This window comes from Mytilus edulis, chromosome 4, assembly GCF_963676685.1.
Source record: "Mytilus edulis chromosome 4, xbMytEdul2.2, whole genome shotgun sequence".
Lineage (NCBI taxonomy): Eukaryota > Metazoa > Mollusca > Bivalvia > Mytilida > Mytilidae > Mytilus > Mytilus edulis.
Genome location: NC_092347.1, coordinates 82,050,764 through 82,070,597, shown reverse-complemented (window position 1 = coordinate 82,070,597; position 19,834 = coordinate 82,050,764). Strand labels below are relative to the sequence as shown.

The window sequence follows — 19,834 nt, the reverse complement described above, 5'->3', positions numbered from 1 at the left end:
ATATGATGACTGAATCAGTTGGTCTTAATGGTACTAGTAATATTAACAGCTGTATAATATACGTAAGGCTTTATTACGTAAAAAGTAAATTCACAAAAATACTGACCTCCGAGGAAAATCCAAAACGAGTCCCTAATCAAATGGCAAAATTAAAAGCTATTACACATCAAAACGAATGGATAACAACTGTCGTATTCCTGAACGAACCCTTACAATAACACTTTTTTTACCTGGAAACTTTGGGGTTGTCCGTTTATTTTTATTTATGAGTTTGAATGTCATTCTGGTATCTTTCGTCCCGTCTTTTTTAAAACTCTGATCAGGCTAATACAGAACGTCAAACTTAAAATCCATGTCAAAATTCATTGTATTGTAAGGTGCTAGTTTTCAGATTCTCCAAGGCCTTAAAAATATTGGATACCAGTTTAAATCTTGATACTTTTGTCCCATAAACTGTTCAGTTATTTTTAAAATTTGGAAGAAGTATGCCTGACTTGGCTTTTGACATAATACAAATTATCCAATTGATAGATACCTATTTGTGTATTTCGTTGATTGTTTAATGTACGTACACAAATTGTGTGAAATACTCAGAATCAGACATATTTCCTTATTTCTCAAATCAGATGAGAAAAAGGTCCTTGTTTCAGTGTTGTCCAAAGCTACTTTTTATGATCATTCATTTAATACTTTTGTAACTTACGACAATCATTTAAGCACTGTATATCTTACCACTTCTGTATCTGACACATTCCAATTATTTGCTAGCAATAAAACAAAAAATATGAATTCCAACCCCTCATAAAATAGTGACCTTTGATTATTTGATATATAGTAAACATCAATAAAAATAATTATAAAACTTCATAAGTGTCGTGCCTTTTTTCCTGATTGTTAAGGAAAGGTAATTGTGAAGTTTTAAGGGATGGTGAAGAAATAACAAATGCAGTGAAATTGATCATGCACATTTCAGTATAAAATAATGACTTTTTGGCTATAAATTTTATGTTAAATATAAAAAAAATGTTCATAAAATCTAGTTGAATAACAATTTTGGGAACTGTAAACCGATAAATTTTGCTACAATTTATCAAAACTTGTTCAAAGACTTTGGCTAGTAGAAATAGTATTACATCCCAGCTCTTTGTTACATATTTTTATGTTTTTATGTTTTTATAATGATTAAGATTATAACACAATGCTGACTGCATGCTGTACCCCTATTTTTGACATTTTTACCTTTTGTGTCTGTTTCTTCTGTTCACACATCGTTGTCAATATAATGGAATTTAATGAGACTGTCATATAAGTGAGTGTTTAGCTAGCTTTAAGGTAGCACAATACAAAGATTTTTCGTCCCCAATCAGACACCTTTAAACTGATGTAATTCCACTCATCTTTCTTTAAATTTTATAAATGAGGTACCAAAAGAAAAAAGAAGGATTAATCTTTCAAATTGTGATAATTTCATTATGACATAATTATTACATAATTAATTGTTATGTAATAAGTTGCCATATTGTGATGTCCATACTTGAATGAATTTAGCTTCTTTGTTATTCATAGCATCCCAAAATATTTTATAAATTCTTGCACAACACAGATTGACCTCCAAAACTGTGTCTCAGATTTTTCCTATTGTATTTCATTCTCTCGTAAATCTTCAATGAAGTTTGCAACATCAATTCATAAGAGACCACTAAATGCAATTGGGTATAACATTTGTTCTATTGATGTTTTTGGAAATCTAAGACACAGTTTTGGAGGTCAAGCTGTATTGTACAAGAATCTATAAAATATTTTGGGATGCTATGAAGAACAAAGACGCTAAATTCATTCAAGTGTGGACATCACAATATAGCAACTAATTACATAATAATTAATTATGTAATAATTATGTCATAATGAAATTATCACAATTTGAAAGATTAATCTTTCTTCTTTCTTTTGGTACCTCATCTATAAAATATAAAGAAGGATGAAATGAATTACATCAGTTTAAAGATGTCTGATTGGGAGTGAAAAAATCTTTGTATTGTGCTACCTTAAACCCAGGTTTAATCTATCATCATCATAAGTAAATGCCTGTACTAAGTCAGGAATATGAAAGTTGGAATCCATTAGTTTGATGTGTTTGAGCTTTTGATTTTGCCATTTGATTAGGGACTTTCCTTTTTTGAATTTTCTTCGGAGGTTAGTATTTTTGTGATTTTACTTTTTGATCTACCAGGGGGTTTGAGCTGGATCACCTTAGCTTGAGTATTTTTGTTCTGTAACATTTTGGGGGGAATGAAAAATCCACAGTGAAACATAGAATTACCTATACGGAAACAACTAAGTTGACAAAATCCAATGTCTATGCTGGGATTCGAACTCATGACCTTTAGCATATAGACCCACAAATCATATCCCTGGATACAAACATTTGCTACATACTTAAACACTATGTCTGGGGCTCATAAAGGGTATACACTCAATAGTAATATATAGAGTATATTATAATGGTTGTGTGGCATTCTAAGCTAGATTTTATAAAGTGTAACTTTTTTTATATCTAATCTACAACCTCTGGCCATCAGGGTGATCTTACACTGACACACCACGTCCTTATTCGTAACTACTACATTCAAATTTAAAACATCTTTTATATGCAAGACTTAAAAAATGATCTTCTCCTACATGAATACATAATTATAGTACATCGTTTTGTAAGTGAGACTCAAATTTGTTCGTTTTAGTGTTTGATAAATGGGGAAATACCTATTCTTAAGGCCCTATTGTTAACATCACACATGTAAACAATGCAATTACTGAACCAATTTGTTGACAAAGTAAACTATAATGAACAATTAAGATTTCTGCTAAAAAAACATTAATTTTCTGTTAGATAAGGGTTAGCCTTCAACACAAAGTAGGAGATCTCCAAAAAATCTATAACATTTGAATAAAAGGCAAGGTTAGCACTAATGTTTTTTTTGTTTTCAATCGAGATAGTATGGATAGAATCTGACAAAGAGATTTGCACAGGCTACATGGGCTAATAAAAATTGCAAAAAATCAAAACTATGACAAGACAAATAACAAGTCAGTCCCCAGATTATTACATATAATACTAAAGGGTTGAGGCACATGAAACCCAACAATTGCAGTGTAATTGAATACTGAAGTGTAAAGATTGCTTTCATTTTGCAATAGGAACAAATAATTAGTTGTAATGGAATACTTTGAATTAGAGTAATCTGAGTAATCTTCCTTTGGCCATGATTGCATAATTGTAGTTGAACCTATCTTTTAAAGAACATATAAATTCATACGCCATGTCCCACTTGCGAAATTTATCATATTTAAAAAAAAGTAAAATCACAAAAATACTGAACTTGAAGAAAAAATTATCGTAAAGTCCCTAATTCAATGACAAAACACATCAAACGGATGGACAACAACTGTCACATTCCTGACTTGGTACAGGTATTTTCAAATGTAGAAAATGGTGGATTGAACCTGGTTTTATAAAAGTTTTCTTCACACCTATTGTTAAACACAGAGAAAACATTATGTAACTTTAATATCTCAGTAATATTATGAATAAGATATATGACATGTGCCTGGTTAGGATCTAATCAATGTTAACATAATAATGCACTATGTTGTTTATGCTCTCAAAGGTAGGCCTGGAAATTTAACTATCAAGGCAGTGACAATTCAGGTTAGAGTGCATGCAAAATGTGAAAAAAACACATGCACTCGTTTAGGATAAATAGTTTGAGTACCCATAATTAGTAAATATCTGGTTTTGCTCTGGAAGGTACATGTAGCTAAAAAATAGTTTCTATCATAGGAAAAAGAACATTGTTGTTCATCTCAATTTTATATACATATATATAAACATACAATCAACATCAATATATCACAAATTAAACAAAATAATATTGCACTGTTTAAATGATGAATAACTTATTCATCAATTCCATTCATAGATAGTAATCAGGATTATATATGTTTGCTTAATAAATACTGCAATGTTTTTAAAGTGGCATTATGTAGTTCTTTATCTTTGTAATTGAACCTGATCAATGATCAAAAAGCATGTATGTAATGCTTGCCAATTCTGTAGACTGATTTAGTCCATAAAGTTAACTTTTTGGGGAAAACATGTAACAGATACAATAACATGCATCAGTAAAAATAATAACACATAAGCAAATATTGTGATTTTTTTTTCTCTCCAAGAAAAACTGGTATTCATACACTGCCGGATCATAACTCCATGATGACTTTGATATCCTAATAAAACAGTACATGCTTATAGTTATCCAGTTCTAAATGGATATGATTATTATGTAGATGAACCATTCTGTGTTTTGTTCATGACTTCCTCAAGTTTATGTAACAATGTGTCTAAATTAGCTGGTTTAATGTGTGGATGGCTTTTCTGGTATAACTGGAACAGCGAGACATATTCTGTATAGGAATAATCTGGTCCTTTTTCAACAATCAATGACAGAACATCCTAGGAAAAGATAAACATAAAAAACTATCACTAAAAGTCCAAATATCCTTACTAACTTGGTAATTTTTTGTCAACCATACAAATATTTTCTAATTTATGCAGATTTATTTTCTTTCAAAACACTTAAATACTTTGAACGTATCTAGCATTGAACACTTAATATTAAGTTATTTCTTAACCTGTAAATTCAGAACTTATTTCGTCCATTTATTATTGCGACTTCAGCATTTTAGACTAAAATGTGATTTAAATTTTTTTGCGATATTTGAGAAAAATCCTGTTTAATTCTTATAAAAAAATCTCAAAATCAAGTTTTAATTATTGTGATTATAATTATCCCTGTTGCATTTTTCACAGTTATAAAACTATTGCAATAATTTCTGAATTTACAGTATTATGAAATTAGCGAACAACAAGGTAGCCATGACAACTATCACAGAGGGCCATGCAAAAATGTTAATAAGTAAATTGTTATGAAATAAGGGTTTATATTCAATGTACATGTAAATGATTAAAGATTTTACTGACTATATATAGACACTCAAGGAGCATATACTCAAAATATGAATATTTTTCAATGATTATCAAAGGCTAAAAAATTATTAATGATATATTGGTACAATAATCATACAAAAAGAGGCAAACAAAAATTCATATTGTATAATATATATCATATGCAATATGATATAATTTATATAAAGCATATAATTAAATCTGAAAGGTTTCTTATATATGTTCCCTTATTTTCAGCATAATTCTTATATCTTCCAGAGTCATTAACCATATAACCAGGCTTCTGTCCTTTTCCATCATTTACAAACTATATTTTTAATCAAATCATACAAGGGATACTCACGTTACCATCTTGACAGAAATATAGAAGGAAAGACCAATGCCATTACCAACTTTATATATCTCTGAAGTTTTATAAGCAGTATAAAAAGCACTTACATCAGGGTTCATATAAAGAAGCTCGTAATACTGTCTGGCATGATCTAGGTCTGTTTCTCTAGCCATTGTAATGTTGGTCAGGTTTTGTTGTATGGCAAATAAATTTCTACACCTAAAATAATCAAATGAATAATTCAGAAAAACTTTCCTATTGCATTTCAAACTACAAAATAAACTTTTAATCACATTTATTCACAAATGCAGGCATTAAAACTAATACGATTCTATTAAGAAAACACTGCTTATTTGGTTTAGCTATGAAATGGGGAAATTTAAATTCTGCAAAATATATTAATCAACAGTACCCTATTCAAAAAAACATTTTAACTCACAAAATGTCTGACAACTAAATCTTGAAAGATTTTAAAACAAAGAAAAACTATTAGAATAATTTAATCACACTAATACATCCAAATATAGAAATTAAGATTTTCCTGAATTGGATATGCTAAAATATCTATTTGGAGAAACCTGTTAATTGGTATCATTATAGAAATACAGTGCACTCGAATTATCAGTGTGTGATAAAGTTTGTCTGTTACTATTCAAAGATCATTGATTAACCTTTATGTTTCTTCTACTAAATGAACTGACCATCATAAAAATAAAAAGACACAAAAACCCAACACCCAAAAAAAAGTCAATTTAACTATTATTTACAACTTACATTTTCTTTATACCATTCTCGTTTATCTTTTTTAAGTACTGAATACTACTCATTAAAATGGAGGAAACTAGAAATCCGAGACTTTCAAATATATATCTGCAATAAAAAAGAAATTATTACTTTATAAGGATGTTAGTGTTGTTGGTTTGATGTCTGCATATTTGTTGTTCATTTTTAATTAATCAAAAATCAGGCCATTGTTCTTGTTTGATTATTTCACATTGTGTCATGCAGGGGCCCTATATAGTTATTATAAATATTGTAAGAGTTGTGTATATTGTTGAAGCTATACAGAGTCCCCAAGTTGCTCAAATCCACATCATTTGGTAAAAACAAATAATTAGAAAAAGATTCTGTGCATTTTCTACTTTATTTAAAGTTTCAAAGTCAATGTTATAAATATAATAATTAATACAAGAATTCAAATATAAACAAAATATTCAACTTGTGACTTAAGAATGTGATCAGTAACTCTTGTGTTGCGTTTATTCATTAATTAATGTGCTTTTCCCTCACCTTTTGCATATTTATCGATATCTGCATTCTTGTACCAGTTTTCCTCCAACCTCATAAAATAAACCTATTGTAAACTTACTTAAACTTTTGTGGTTGTAAGCTCTGAACCAACATTTCTTCCATTGCCGATAAATCTTTATTTAGTTTAAGTACATTTGAATCTGGATCAAGATCGTCTATAGGACCAGCATAATTTGACTGAAATAAAAAGAATCAGTTGAAAATACAATCTGTTAATTAATTAACCTTTCCTGATTCCCTTACTATTTTCTTTCAAGCTAAATATTTTAAATATTGAGAACAAACTTTGACTAAATCATGTTTGAAATCTAAAATTTTAAAACATTGGATTAGATGCAATAACGTATAGTCAACCACTGCATGTAATATTTGTCTAGCATTCAGGGCATGCATGCAACGCCATAGTAGATACAACATCATGATGTCCATTTTCACTGAACCAGTACACATTTTTATTTAAGGGCCAGCTGAAGCCTGTCTCAGGGTGTGAGATTTTTTTGCTGTGTTGAAGACCCATTGGTGACCTTTGGCTGTTTTCTTCTCTTTGAATGGGTTGCTGTTTCTTTAAGTTTGACATATTTCCCATTTCCATTTCACTTCTCAATATTATTTTTATGTCATAATTTCTATTGCGACATGAAATAATTCAGTTATTTCTCCTTTGATGCGAGGAAGGACAAATTCCCCAAAAAATAAACACCCAATGGTGAATAAGCCTTTATTTCATCAGTGAATAAATTTTAGCCTCTTGATTTGTGCATGAGTTATCTCCCCTCATGAATATGTAAACAAAATGGCAAAAGTTATTAAGTGACAAGGAAACAAAGCTTGGAAATTCATCCTGCATCAAGGATATCTTTTGTAAACAGTCCTTTTCAGAGCCATCCATATTTTACAGAAAGAGTCTACTTATGTTGCACATATGAGAAATTCTAAGACACACATAATTTTCTAATTGAAGTGTTTTGACAATATGTTACTACAGCAAGGTAAATCCTTTTTTATCAATGGTTCAAAAGTCCCTTCTACTATAAGTTTGGTATAACATCACAATTGTCGACCCTTAAAAGAAATGAAGATCCAAAATTTTGATATTGACCTTTTCTATAGGCCATAATTGTTTAACATACTTTAAAAGCTAGTTATGCTCAGTATGACATCCATGCAGTTCAAATATAAGAATATATACTATATAGAAGTTTATAATTTTATACCTGTTTTGCCACTGGTAACAGGAAGTAGAAACAATGAACTCTGACCTCCAAATGCAACAACAGCAAACAAATTTCAGCCAAGTCTTGGAAATCTTTGACCAACATTTTAAGTGATCTGAAATATTCAAACATTTTGAGATGTGAGCAGAACTTAATAGTGATGTTACAATGACTGGGGAGAAGCTATCAGTGGTGTAATAATGTGTGAAGAGATATTATCAAGCAAAAAACTGTCTAAGGGTGTGGGAAAAGCATGATAAACAGATCATCAGGTCTTCTTCTTAGATACAGTAAAGTATCCGAAGATCGACACAATGATAAGCTTTCTAGCTTGCCAAAAAGATTTCCATTTTTGCTTATGAATGATATCAATGTTCAGAAAACCTCATATTTTTTACTTATTTTTCAACTTGCTCTTTCCTTAAGGTTAGATTACTTGTCAAAATATACCTATATACTCACTGTTTCCTTCTACTACTCTTTCTATTAGCTTAATTTAAGACAATATTCATCAAGGCAATGACTTATTGAAAATATTAACAGCACTAACTCACTGGCTAATATTATCAGTACTCACTAAAGTGACTTATAGCTAATATTAACAGTACTTACTCCAGTGACATATAGCTCATGTTAATAGTACTTACTCAAGTGACTTATCAGACACAGGTGGGTATTCCTGAAAACAGACAAAATTTATGTATTTGCATTTTTTGTACATAAATTAGGCCGTAAGATTTCTCATTTGAATTGTTTCACATTGTCATTTCGGGGAGTTTTATGGCTGACTATGCGGTATGGGGTTTGCTCATTATTGAAGGCTGTACGGTGACCTAAACTGTGGATTCATTTATATTCATGGGTATCGATTTTCGTGGATTGCTGAAAACTTGCATTTTCATGGATATTTGATGTCATGGTTTTCCAATCTGTGTATACAAAGTCTATTGAAAATATGCTATTTGTTGAACATTTGAGTTTGTTGTTAACCTGTACCAACGAAACCCACGGAAATTGGTATCCAATAAATATTAATGAATCCACAGTAGTTGTTAATTTCTGTGTCGTTTGGTCCCTGGTGAAGAGTTGTCTCATTAATAATCATACCACATCTTCTTTTTTTATAAAAAATTGGCTGCATTCCTAATAGATGTGTATTTAGATATTTTTATTGGAACTTATTCTTGCAAATTAGGGAAATTTTTGTATTTACTATGATTAAGTGGATAACAAATTCTGTATACCTGCCTAATGGAAATTTGAACTAGTTATATTATTTAAAAACATTAAATGAGAATAATACCTTTTCACTATGAGCGAGGAGTATTTGATATCATACCATATTATAAAGCATTGATAAACATATAATAGTACCAGTAAATAGGTTTTAATGATACTTACCCTAGTAGATAATTCTATTGAATTCATGGAGTTGGGTGATCTAGCTGATAGTAACTCACAAAACTGTCTCAATCTACCAGCAAACCATTCCTGTTCAAAAGAAATTTAAAAAATAATATTATCGGTGGATGTCAATGTGCTTCATTGCTCTATCTTTTGCTCCTAGTGTGCATGATTGTTGACTATCTTGATACAGATCATATCAAATAAAATAGTGCTGTAACATATGAATAATTATCCTGCTACAACTTCTGCAAAAAAATTGGTTAACCAGATAAAAAATAAAAATAGATTGGGCAGAACACGTGTGATTTTGTCATTTTTCTTTTAAGAAAGAACTCAGTTTAAATAAAGCTTTAATATCAAATAAGAACATGTGATTGACTTTTTTTCATGGTAACTTGGGGCTCAAATTTACGAAATCAGTTTAGTTGAATTATTCTCCTTCCAAAAAAATATTAAAAAACTGTAAACAATGGCATTATTTTTTAACCAATCTTTTTAATTTCCTATAAAGAAACCATTACGTACCAGACTTTCATGAACATTAGCTATGGTCCTCATCTGTGTAACATCAGTAATAATTTCTTGCTGTGGAATAATGGCCTCTGATGACAGATTACTGATCAATATTAATGCTTCTTTAGAGTTAAGGGTCCTGATTTCCTCCTCAGAACAAAGTTTTTTACTCAAGTCCTGTCTCTCTGACATCTGTAAACTTCTCCAACTTGGTAAAGATCTGGAATTCAAATTCAAGTTAAAAATCAAAGACAATAAACATGTGGAAAATACTGCAATGTGAAGGCACACTATAGAAAATGAAATAAAGGACAGAGGATATCACTGGGGCAAAGTGGAAAGAAAAACAAACAACAGATAGGTGTTGAGGAAACTTGGCCTTGTCCTTTGTGCTTCCAGACATAGCAAGGACTAAGTTAGTAAGTAAGATAGCCATACTGCAATACTTCTTGGTAAGCTTCCATTTTACACAATTCCTTTCATAGTCTCAATAAAACTAAATTCAAAATAACTTTTCAGAGGTTAATTGAACAAGACCTATACCTTTTAATAACTTCCTTTAAACTTTGACTGCTGTTTACTTAACTTAGATTTCAAATTAATAAATGATTGAATGTTGATGAGCAATGGATTAAACAGGCATCACACGGTATAACATGCTCACATGTACTCTTGATTTGTAGTACCTAGGAAAAATTTGATAAAAATTTCTGACATGGCCATTGGGAGTAAGAAAATTTAATACACAGCTAACAGGAAGTTGAAGAGTGAACAGATATGAAAATGCATCATATGGTGTAATATGATCATATGAAGCCTAATACCTCAGGAAATTTTCATGTGTAGCATGAGAAAATAGTGACAGATATTTCATGGGACAAACAGACAGACTGACAATACAATACAAACAGACATAAAACAGAATACAAGCTTTAAATTTGGAATAACAAAATGTTCAATCAAACATCTGAAATAACAGAATAAACATACCTTAGAAATCTACTGATATCTTCATCTTTAGCCCATGTAGCACTGATCACTCTCTTTTCATCAGATTCTATTTGTACTATCCCTATGGAAGAAAATTAAAACTTACAAAAAATGCATCAGTAATAGTCATAATTTTGTAGCAGTTTATTTGTGCAGTTTTTCAAACTCTGTTGAATGTATTCATATAAGAGAAGATCAAAGTCTTAAACTTCCAAGAAAATATCTGATTTTTTAGAAGTTTCGACATTGATTTTAAAGTGATGACCTCAAAATCTAAAGGGATCTTCCTCCAGTTAAATGTGACCATATATAAAGTAAGGTTTTAATTCCATACATACCATAGAATTTAATTTAGAATCATCAAGTAACCAGCAATTTTAATGCACAAATTTCTGTATAATAACTTTAGACTCTTAGTCAACCTCAAATTCCTTAGGGTTCTTCCAATCTTTATATGTGTTATATCAAAGAAAGGTTGCAACCCCATATGAAATATTTAATTAAGCATCCAGAAATTACAATTTTGCAAAAACTTCAGTCTATTTGAACTAGCTATGACCTTGACCTTTGATACGAGATCTCAGAATTAAAAGGGATCTGACTCATCTTTTATATGACCACACATCCACGTTAGGTTGCTATCCAAAATAAAGTGGTGTAGTTAGCATCCAGACACCATAATCACTAACAGACCAATGGCTAAAAAACTTTATACCCCTGTTAATCTATAGCAAGGAGTATAATGGATTAAAAGCATATTGGCTTGTTCACCAAGTCAGACTATGTCATGTGTGTTTTGCTCTCAGCTGAAGGTTGTATGGTGACCATTAGCTGTTAACTTTCATATCATTTAGTCTCTGGTGGAGAGTTGTCTCATTGGCAATCATACCACATCTTCTTATTTTCATACATATCTGACCTTCTCTGTAGTGTCAACACACTGAAGCTGTGCCTGTGCATTATCTAATATGATTCCAGTAGTAGTAACTTAGACAATATAGAATTTAATTTGATTATGCAGTTACCTCTATATGCAGAGTTACAGGTATCTCTATATTCCTTTAGTATGTTACATATCATGTTGAGAAACTGGTCCCCATAGGTTGGTAAACTCTGCATTAGCTCCTGTAGTTTCCTGATATTTCTATCTACAGTTACAGTACTCTGAATAACAAAATTGCATTTGATTTTAAATTAAAAAAATATATAATGTTAACTATTTCAATATCCATTTGTAGATTATAAGTGGTCTTTTTATAACTAAATAGCACACACTAAAATGTATCAATTTCTTATAAAGATTAAAACACAAGAACTTAATATTGACCAATGAATCATACAGATGAGTTTAAGGTCAGATGGTAACAGCCAAAAAAAACATGTTCACCTTATAATCATGATAAAGCTTATGTATCAGAGAGAAAGACCAAAATGAATAACCTTGTTTGTTTATTATTTTTTTCTTTCATATTACTGGTTTATAATGATTTAAAAATATTTATGTGGAATCCTTTGAAGATATAGATTATAAAAGAACCATAAATTCAAGCAATATTCATTGAAAAAAATATTTCTTCAGAGTATACTATGCCATTCCAGTACAAAATGCAGTATTTTTCAATAGTGTAATTGTCCAAAAAAGTTTTAATGTTTTTTTTTTAAATGTTTCAAATGTCAAAATACTTACAGTTAAAAGTGGTCTTGTCACTCCTAAATCTTTCTGAGTTTTGTGATCAACAACATGTCTCAGTGCATCAAAACCTGCAGGTTAATTTTTATATAGGATCAATTTGAGTATCAACAATATATAAACTATTTGATAGGTATATTCTGACTACTAAGTATTCAGAAATTCAAAACAATATCTTATAAACAGAAAAAATTGTAGATTGTGTCTTTTACTGGATTTTTTAATATTTTTTTTCTTTTCTGGTGCCATTCAAAATATGTTTTAGATGACAATATTGTTAAACCCTTTCCTCCATAATGACGCCTTTTGACATCATCCCCTTTACTCCATAATGACACCTTTTGACGCCTGTGTAGTACCTCAGTTGAAACGTTATACCTACCAAATGTCTGCATCAGACTTAATAAAATTTATATCCAATATGAAAAGGATATTGACAAGAATATCTGACTTCAATTTATTTGACGAAAAATTTATTTTTTGCAAAGGATTTTTATACTTTAAAGCATATTTTCAGCATTTCATTGAAAAATCCTATGCGTATCAAGTATGCAAATAAAATATTTCCATTGAGGAAAGGGTTAATCTCTTTGTAACACAATAAAAACAACATCCCAAGCAAGGAAATACTGTAATCCTGTCTACATGTTTCATCACTTACAATTGCATCTTCAGGACAACTTAATGATGGGAAACAAATCCATAATAAGTATATAAAATAAGGTTCATATGGCGTTTACAAAAAGGTTAAGAAGACGTAACGCCACCATTATTGGTTGGACTAAATTTATGTTAAAATGAAAGTGAAAGTAAAAGGTAATAATTAATTGTCAGTATCTTTTCCAAAATGGACAACACTTCACTGGAAATTCTGTACCATTTCAACTGAACTGAGGTTCTGCTTCCAATTGTGTCAGGAATATTGTGGGATGTATGATAGTTGCACATGTAGGGCCTTGTTGAAATTGTGGTAACTAAATTTGTATATTTGCTGTTATGGAGCACTATACAACCACAAATCAAAATCTTTAAAAAATATCTATACTTGTAATCATTGAATAATAAAAAAAAATGGCTGTACATGTAATCATTGAATAATAATAAAAAAATGGCTATACATGTACCAAGGAAAGGAACAAGCCAATGAAGGTATAATGATTGACTTACAACCCAATTAAATTCAGATAATATCTAAATCAAGCATTTTTTAGGTATGGTAATGAGCAAATTACTTGCCACATACAAAATGAAAATAAAAAATAAGCATATACAAAATTTACAGACAATTTTTCTTATTATTCAAACTGTAAAGATCTGTAAACAACATACTGTATACTAATTATAAATATTTTAGGTTTTTTTCCCCAATTTATTTTTTAAAGCTACATGTCAACAAACAGAACATCAACAGTTCATGCAAACAATAAAAATAAATGATAACCACAGGCCTTGATGTACAATTAAAAAATCAATAAACATAAATTGTAGTCAGAATTTCTTTGTATTTGTTGGAGGCTGCATTCTATACTTCCTATCCCCTTACATCAAGTTATTTGATTGTAGTTTACTTATTATCTGATTAGATCTGAAATAGGACATAACAAAGTAAATGAAACATACACTGGGTGGAAATGTTTTAATGGACTAAAACTAATGTCTCCCTTCATCTCTAGAAGTTAGTCCAGTAAGGAAAATGCCCAACAAATACATTCTAGGACTACAAAGGTATTGTCATGGCCAATTAGAATATATATGAAAATATATGGTTAATTAATTGCTACTATTTTAACTATTTATGAGACATTTAACAATTCATGATATGAGGGTGTTTGGCATGGCTCCCACGGCCACAATGGTCAAAATATGATATGATGCAAAATTTATGAAATTAAAGGGACAGGGAATGCCCCCAAGGGACAGGAAAAATCTTATCACAGCAATTAAATCTTTGTCAAAGGAGAACATAGAGGTTAAAGAGAGCCACTTTTAGTAGGACTTGCTTCTTTACTTCCCAAGATGCATCATTACACCAAGTCAATGGCTTCTTTACTTCCCAAGATGCATCATTACACCAAGTCAAAGTTAAAATTAGTACTCGTAGATCTGGATTTGGATGTCAAACTTAAAAGAATCCATGAATGAAAGATGCAACATCATAAGAAACATAGAATGAAATTCAAAACAGTGTAGCTGTGGCCATTGATTGACACATTAAAATCATCCATTGACTGGGACAATTTACATGAACGTTTGTCTGTAACGACCACTGTTCACGACGTACCTAGATAGACATTTAAACTGTGGGGTCACCAAAGGTTTCTTAACGCCTTTAATTATAAAATAATTCGAAAAATTAATCAGGAATAACCTTTGTGTTTTGATTTATATAATTGATATAAATCAAAATATCGTGTTATTTCTGATTAATTTTTCGAATTACTTTATTTAGGTGTTGAGAACCTTTGGTGACCCCATAGTTTAAGTGTCTTTAAAAAGTACATAGTGAGCATTGGTCGTTACATACAAACGTTCACCTAAATTGTCCCAGTCAATGGACGATTTTAATGTGTCAATCAATGGCCACAGCTACACTATTTTGAATTTCATTCTAAACATGCAAAATTTATTAAACATTAACCCATATCTACCAGAGATAATGATCTGAAGTCCTAGGAATAAAGACAGCATTTCACATTTGTTTTTTGTTTCATGATTTCCTTAGTAGATGTAGAGCACTTACACATTTAGTTATAAAAGTTTTGTGGTGACATTAATTTTAAATGAAGATGAAACATATTTTTCTCTGAAAGGAAAACAATAGGTCAATTTTCTATTAAAAGTTAAAAGTTGCAAACAAAATTTTATTCATAATGAGAAAGCTCATGAAGATTATGGGAAAACAAAATAGATATTATGAAAGCGGATGAAACATTGGTACAAGAGTAAATATAAAATATAAAAATAAATGCCCTTGATCACATTTGAATTATGTTTTGATCAAGAAAATGGTGAAAGCTCAATAAAGGACAGCTATGATGATTATGGTCATTTCATAATGTAGGCTTTTTTTAAGTGCTTTATGTCATTTCATGAAAAAGTAAACTTATACATGTATTCAAATGATTAGGAGAGTAAAACATATGGTTTTATGTTAGATGTGGGCATGAATACATGGATTTTAGGGAACCTTTTCTAGTGTTTAAATTTTTGCAGTTATAATGATTATCATATCAGTAATAGTTGTATTTTCCTTCTGGGGAAAAAAACAACAGTTCAACTAGCTACTTTAAAGATAAAACATCTTCAGTGATTTGGTAGATAAAACTTGACACTGTCAAGCAGCTTTGAGCAAAAATTTCAAGTGCACATGAAAAAAACCAAAAGACACATTTAAATAAACTGTGGCAACAAGGATTATTCCTTCAACTTGGTTGAGGCAAACAAATAAACATGCACATTTAATGCATTTAGTAATGTCATGTCATATCATGAAAAATGTTCATAAAACAGTTGATGCATAAAAAAGATAAAACAAGATTCTCGTTTCTCAAACTGTATAGAATTAGGCAATAATGTAAAATAATATGTTATTAAGAAAGAGGCAAGATATCTTGCACATTAAAACAAATTAGAAGGGGAGATTACAAGAAAGCATCACAATATCAAAACAACATGGTCACATGACAACAATACAACAACATGTGACCTGACTTACTTCCATCTTCTTCATCAACTATCAACAAAGTTCAAGTATATCAAAATTAGTTGCAGTGAAATTTTTAATGTAATTTATATTAATGTAGTTTTTTTCAAATCTGGGTAAAAAATCAAAATTATTTTGATAACTAAAAAATAAATAAATTTTAGTTTTCCCCCCAAAAAAAATATTATATATCATTTTGCTTATTTCAAACCATGGTACGTATTCATTTTTTAATTGTAAACTTTTCTTTCTTTGTTTATATTTTCACAATACAACACATAAGCAAACCAACTGTTTAATACCATATACTATAGATGATATATACCCCAAACCAATGTGTGGTGATAGGAAACAAAGACAGGGAACAAAGAAGCTTTTTAATTATCACTTCAATGTATTTGGATCTTTGTTTGTTCATAATGCAAAATGTGGCAAGGTCGGTTCAAAAATGGCAGCCATGATATAGCTATTAAAGAGAGCTGATAGCAGTCTCAAACACCAATGCACAATCAATCTTAGTGTGAAGGCCAAATGAAAAATGACATTAGATTTCATTGAGTTGTGTAATTGACATATATCCTAAAACCCTTTAAGTTCTGAGGACCTTTTCTATCAAAACAGGTAAAAGACAACTTCCATATACCTTCAATCCTAAATGTGATTGTCAATGATTTGGAAAGAATGAATGAATGACCTAAGTTTGTTAGTTTTACTTTCAGACACCATTCTTATATTTATAATAGAAATCGGTATTTTAGTCTGTTTATTGATGAATCAAGTATGATATGTTAGAATGCTCAATTCTATATAACTACAAAGTTGTTTACCTTTAGTAGCTGCAGCTATGCTTGAGGAGACTGTGGCATGAACTTGTCCAAGAAATATATTCTGTATGAATTCAGTTACAAACGACTGTAAACTTGATGTTCTATAAAATAAAAAAAAATAAAAAAAGTTTCACTGCATATTATCTTGCTAAGAATACCCCCACTCATAAATCATTGTATGAGAAAACAAAAAGAGGATGTTTAGCAGATAAAAAAAAAACCAACAAATTCAGGGTGCAGATAATTCAGTTCAGCAGTATTGGAGAAATATGTGAAAAAAAGTTCATTCATAATTTTGATGCATTCAAAGAATTTGTTAACTAGAAGAATGTGTCTGACAGGTGTGATACATATACACATCTTACAACATATATCAAGCAAATAACAATATACTAAGTCATTCTTTTCAGACCTTGCATCTTATGAATGTTTTTAAATTACTGACCAAATATGAAGCCATTCTGTAATTTCTGTTTAGTAGTTCCCTAATAAGAAGGTAGAGAAAACACTTGTTGGATAAGGTTAATGCAACATGTTTTGCATGAACTTTAATACAAATGACTGTAAACTTAATGTTCTATAAAAATACACACACACAATTTGTATCCTGCATTAAATCTGGTCAAAGGAGGGGTACTGTAATTTAATTCCAAGGTCACAAAACAGTATCTTTATTTATATCCTAAAAGTGAAATTTATGCAATTTTTATTCATGCATGCAATTTTGAAAGCAATCTAATCTTTTGCCCTGGATGGTTATCTAGGTATTTTAGCTGTCATGATCCTTTATTTTGTAGTGATCATATTCAATGTTTATCACATAACCATCTACTCCTTCTTCTCTTATCTTACTTACCCATCTTGACAAGCTACTGCATCTTCTACTTCTTTAATGAAGGCTTCTAATGGCATGAATATGGCTGGAAAAAAAGTTATAAAAACATCATATCCTGGAATTTGAGTATCTTGAAACAATCCAACATCTAGTTATTTGATCCTATATCAATTTCCAGTTACAGAACATTATTTCAAATACTCCATTTGAACTTCATTTGAGATTTAACAGCTTTCTTCAATAAATCATTGCTAACATTGAATAATTGATATTATTTTGGCCCTATTTGACTTACTTCCATCTTAAAAACAATAACAATTGGTCTGACTTTTTCTCTTGTGTGACATACAGAGGTACTGAGGTAAAATATAATGCCCTTCATAATAAACTGTTATCACAGAGATATGTCTCGCCTTTTTTTGTAAATTTTGATTATACAAATGTTGAAATCAAAATAGCAATACTTTAACATCGTACACAAGTTATGCAAATATTCAAAGTCAATGAACCATGACTGAGTTACATGGCTAACTAATCTCCATGTAAATGAGATGTGCCAATGCTTATACATCTGCATACCAAATACCATTGACTTATTATTAGTCGTTCCCAAACCTTAATCCAAACATTGACTTGTAAACTATGTAAAAGTTTCAAAGACAATGAACCATGAAGAGGGGGTGAGGCTATATAATCTCCATGGAAACAATACTTGCAATTGCCAATAAATTTGCATACCATATATCATTGACTAAACATTAGCAGTACATCTTAAACTGATCTAATCACAAACTAATACATGTAAACTAAGATAAGTTTCAAAGTCATTAGACTGTGACTGAGAGGCGAGGCCTAATATTCTCCATGGAAATGAGATGTGCCAATGCTTATACAACTGAATACCACTGAACTTTGGCCTACCACTAATGGTTCCCCTTGAACTGACCTAATCACAAACTAATACATGATAACTTTTTCAAAGTCAATAGACCATGACTAAGGGAGCGGAGCCAAATTATCTCCATGGAAATGAGATTACCAATGCTTATACAACTGCATACCAAATATCATTGACCTACCACTTGCGGTTCCCCATAAACTGACCTAATCACAAACTAATACATGTAAAATAAGGAAAAGTTTCGAAGTCAATAGACCATGACTGTGGGGGCAGGGCCAAATAATCTCCATGGAAATGAGATTTGCCAATGCTTATACAACTGCATACCAAATTTGATCGACCTATCACTTGTGGTTCACCATAAAGTAGACCTAATCACAAACTAATACATTGACACCGTCGCTTTTTGACTCCCTCAAGGCGAGACAAAAATACAAGAGGTGCTAATGGCATCATTTTGTAAAATTCTGAGAAAGCTTTATTAATTCATGATAAGAGATTTAGGAGAGAAGCAGATACAAATGTGTTCTAGAGTGTGCAGATATGACAAAGGCGTATTAAAGTGTACACATCTGCAAATGATTGGGAAACCAGAAAAATTAGTCTAAAAAAATATTATAAATCAGATACATTTTCATATCACAGTGAATTAATTCAGAGATATATCTTCTTATGATCAAGCCAGAGAACAAAATTGTCTATAAAATTTCTAAAACTATGAATAAATTAATTTAATTATACTTGAGATATGAAATTAAGAACAGGCCTTAACCAAAGATTCATATTTTATATCATATCTATCATGCCTATAAATTATCTTTAATTATGTATTTGATGATTTAAAACTAAACTACAGATTTTACTGCCAACAATCTATTAATATATTTATTGCTGATTTAAAATATTTTCTCACTAAATGCTGCCAAAAAAATCATAATAACACAGATTTTAAATCACATTTAAATCCCCAGGAATCATTAGAGGAAAACACATAATTCAAATTTATAGTAAAGATGATTGTGATAACATGGATAAGTGTTAAATATTTTTAAAATCTTAAGATGACTGACATTTAAATTTAACAATATT

The 19,834-nt window shown here is 30.3% G+C and overlaps 1 protein-coding gene and 1 long non-coding RNA gene across 15 annotated transcripts in view; one reads left to right on the top strand and one right to left on the bottom strand.

Moving 5' to 3' along the window:
- Positions 1 to 3,852: 3,852 nt before the first annotated feature.
- LOC139520728 (exocyst complex component 4-like) overlaps positions 3,853 to 19,834 on the bottom strand; it is a 45,488-nt gene continuing 29,506 nt past the window's right edge. For 5 of the 14 annotated variants that reach the window (XM_071313640.1, XM_071313637.1, XM_071313641.1 and 2 more), the window contains 14 exons: positions 17,866 to 17,929; positions 17,010 to 17,110; positions 16,195 to 16,212; positions 12,477 to 12,550; positions 11,815 to 11,953; positions 10,790 to 10,871; positions 9,812 to 10,019; positions 9,281 to 9,370; positions 8,527 to 8,558; positions 7,880 to 7,994; positions 6,724 to 6,842; positions 6,129 to 6,224; positions 5,462 to 5,573; positions 3,853 to 4,510 (listed from right to left, as the gene is read on the bottom strand). In XM_071313640.1, the coding sequence (XP_071169741.1) occupies positions 4,337 to 4,510; positions 5,462 to 5,573; positions 6,129 to 6,224; positions 6,724 to 6,842; positions 7,880 to 7,994; positions 8,527 to 8,558; positions 9,281 to 9,370; positions 9,812 to 10,019; positions 10,790 to 10,871; positions 11,815 to 11,953; positions 12,477 to 12,550; positions 16,195 to 16,212; positions 17,010 to 17,110; positions 17,866 to 17,929 (1,424 nt within the window). In that variant the 3' untranslated portion in view covers positions 3,853 to 4,336. Of the gene's footprint in view, positions 4,511 to 5,461; positions 5,574 to 6,128; positions 6,225 to 6,723; positions 6,843 to 7,879; positions 7,995 to 8,526; positions 8,559 to 9,280; positions 9,371 to 9,811; positions 10,020 to 10,789; positions 10,872 to 11,814; positions 11,954 to 12,476; positions 12,551 to 15,127; positions 15,149 to 16,194; positions 16,213 to 17,009; positions 17,111 to 17,865; positions 17,930 to 19,834 lie in introns of all 14 variants that reach the window. The other 9 variants (XM_071313642.1, XM_071313647.1, XM_071313638.1 and 6 more) reach the window with 2 other exon arrangements.
- Positions 12,667 to 15,613, top strand: LOC139520730 (uncharacterized). The gene is made up of 2 exons (XR_011663949.1): positions 12,667 to 12,755; positions 13,059 to 15,613. It is a non-coding gene; the product is annotated as an uncharacterized lncRNA (long non-coding RNA).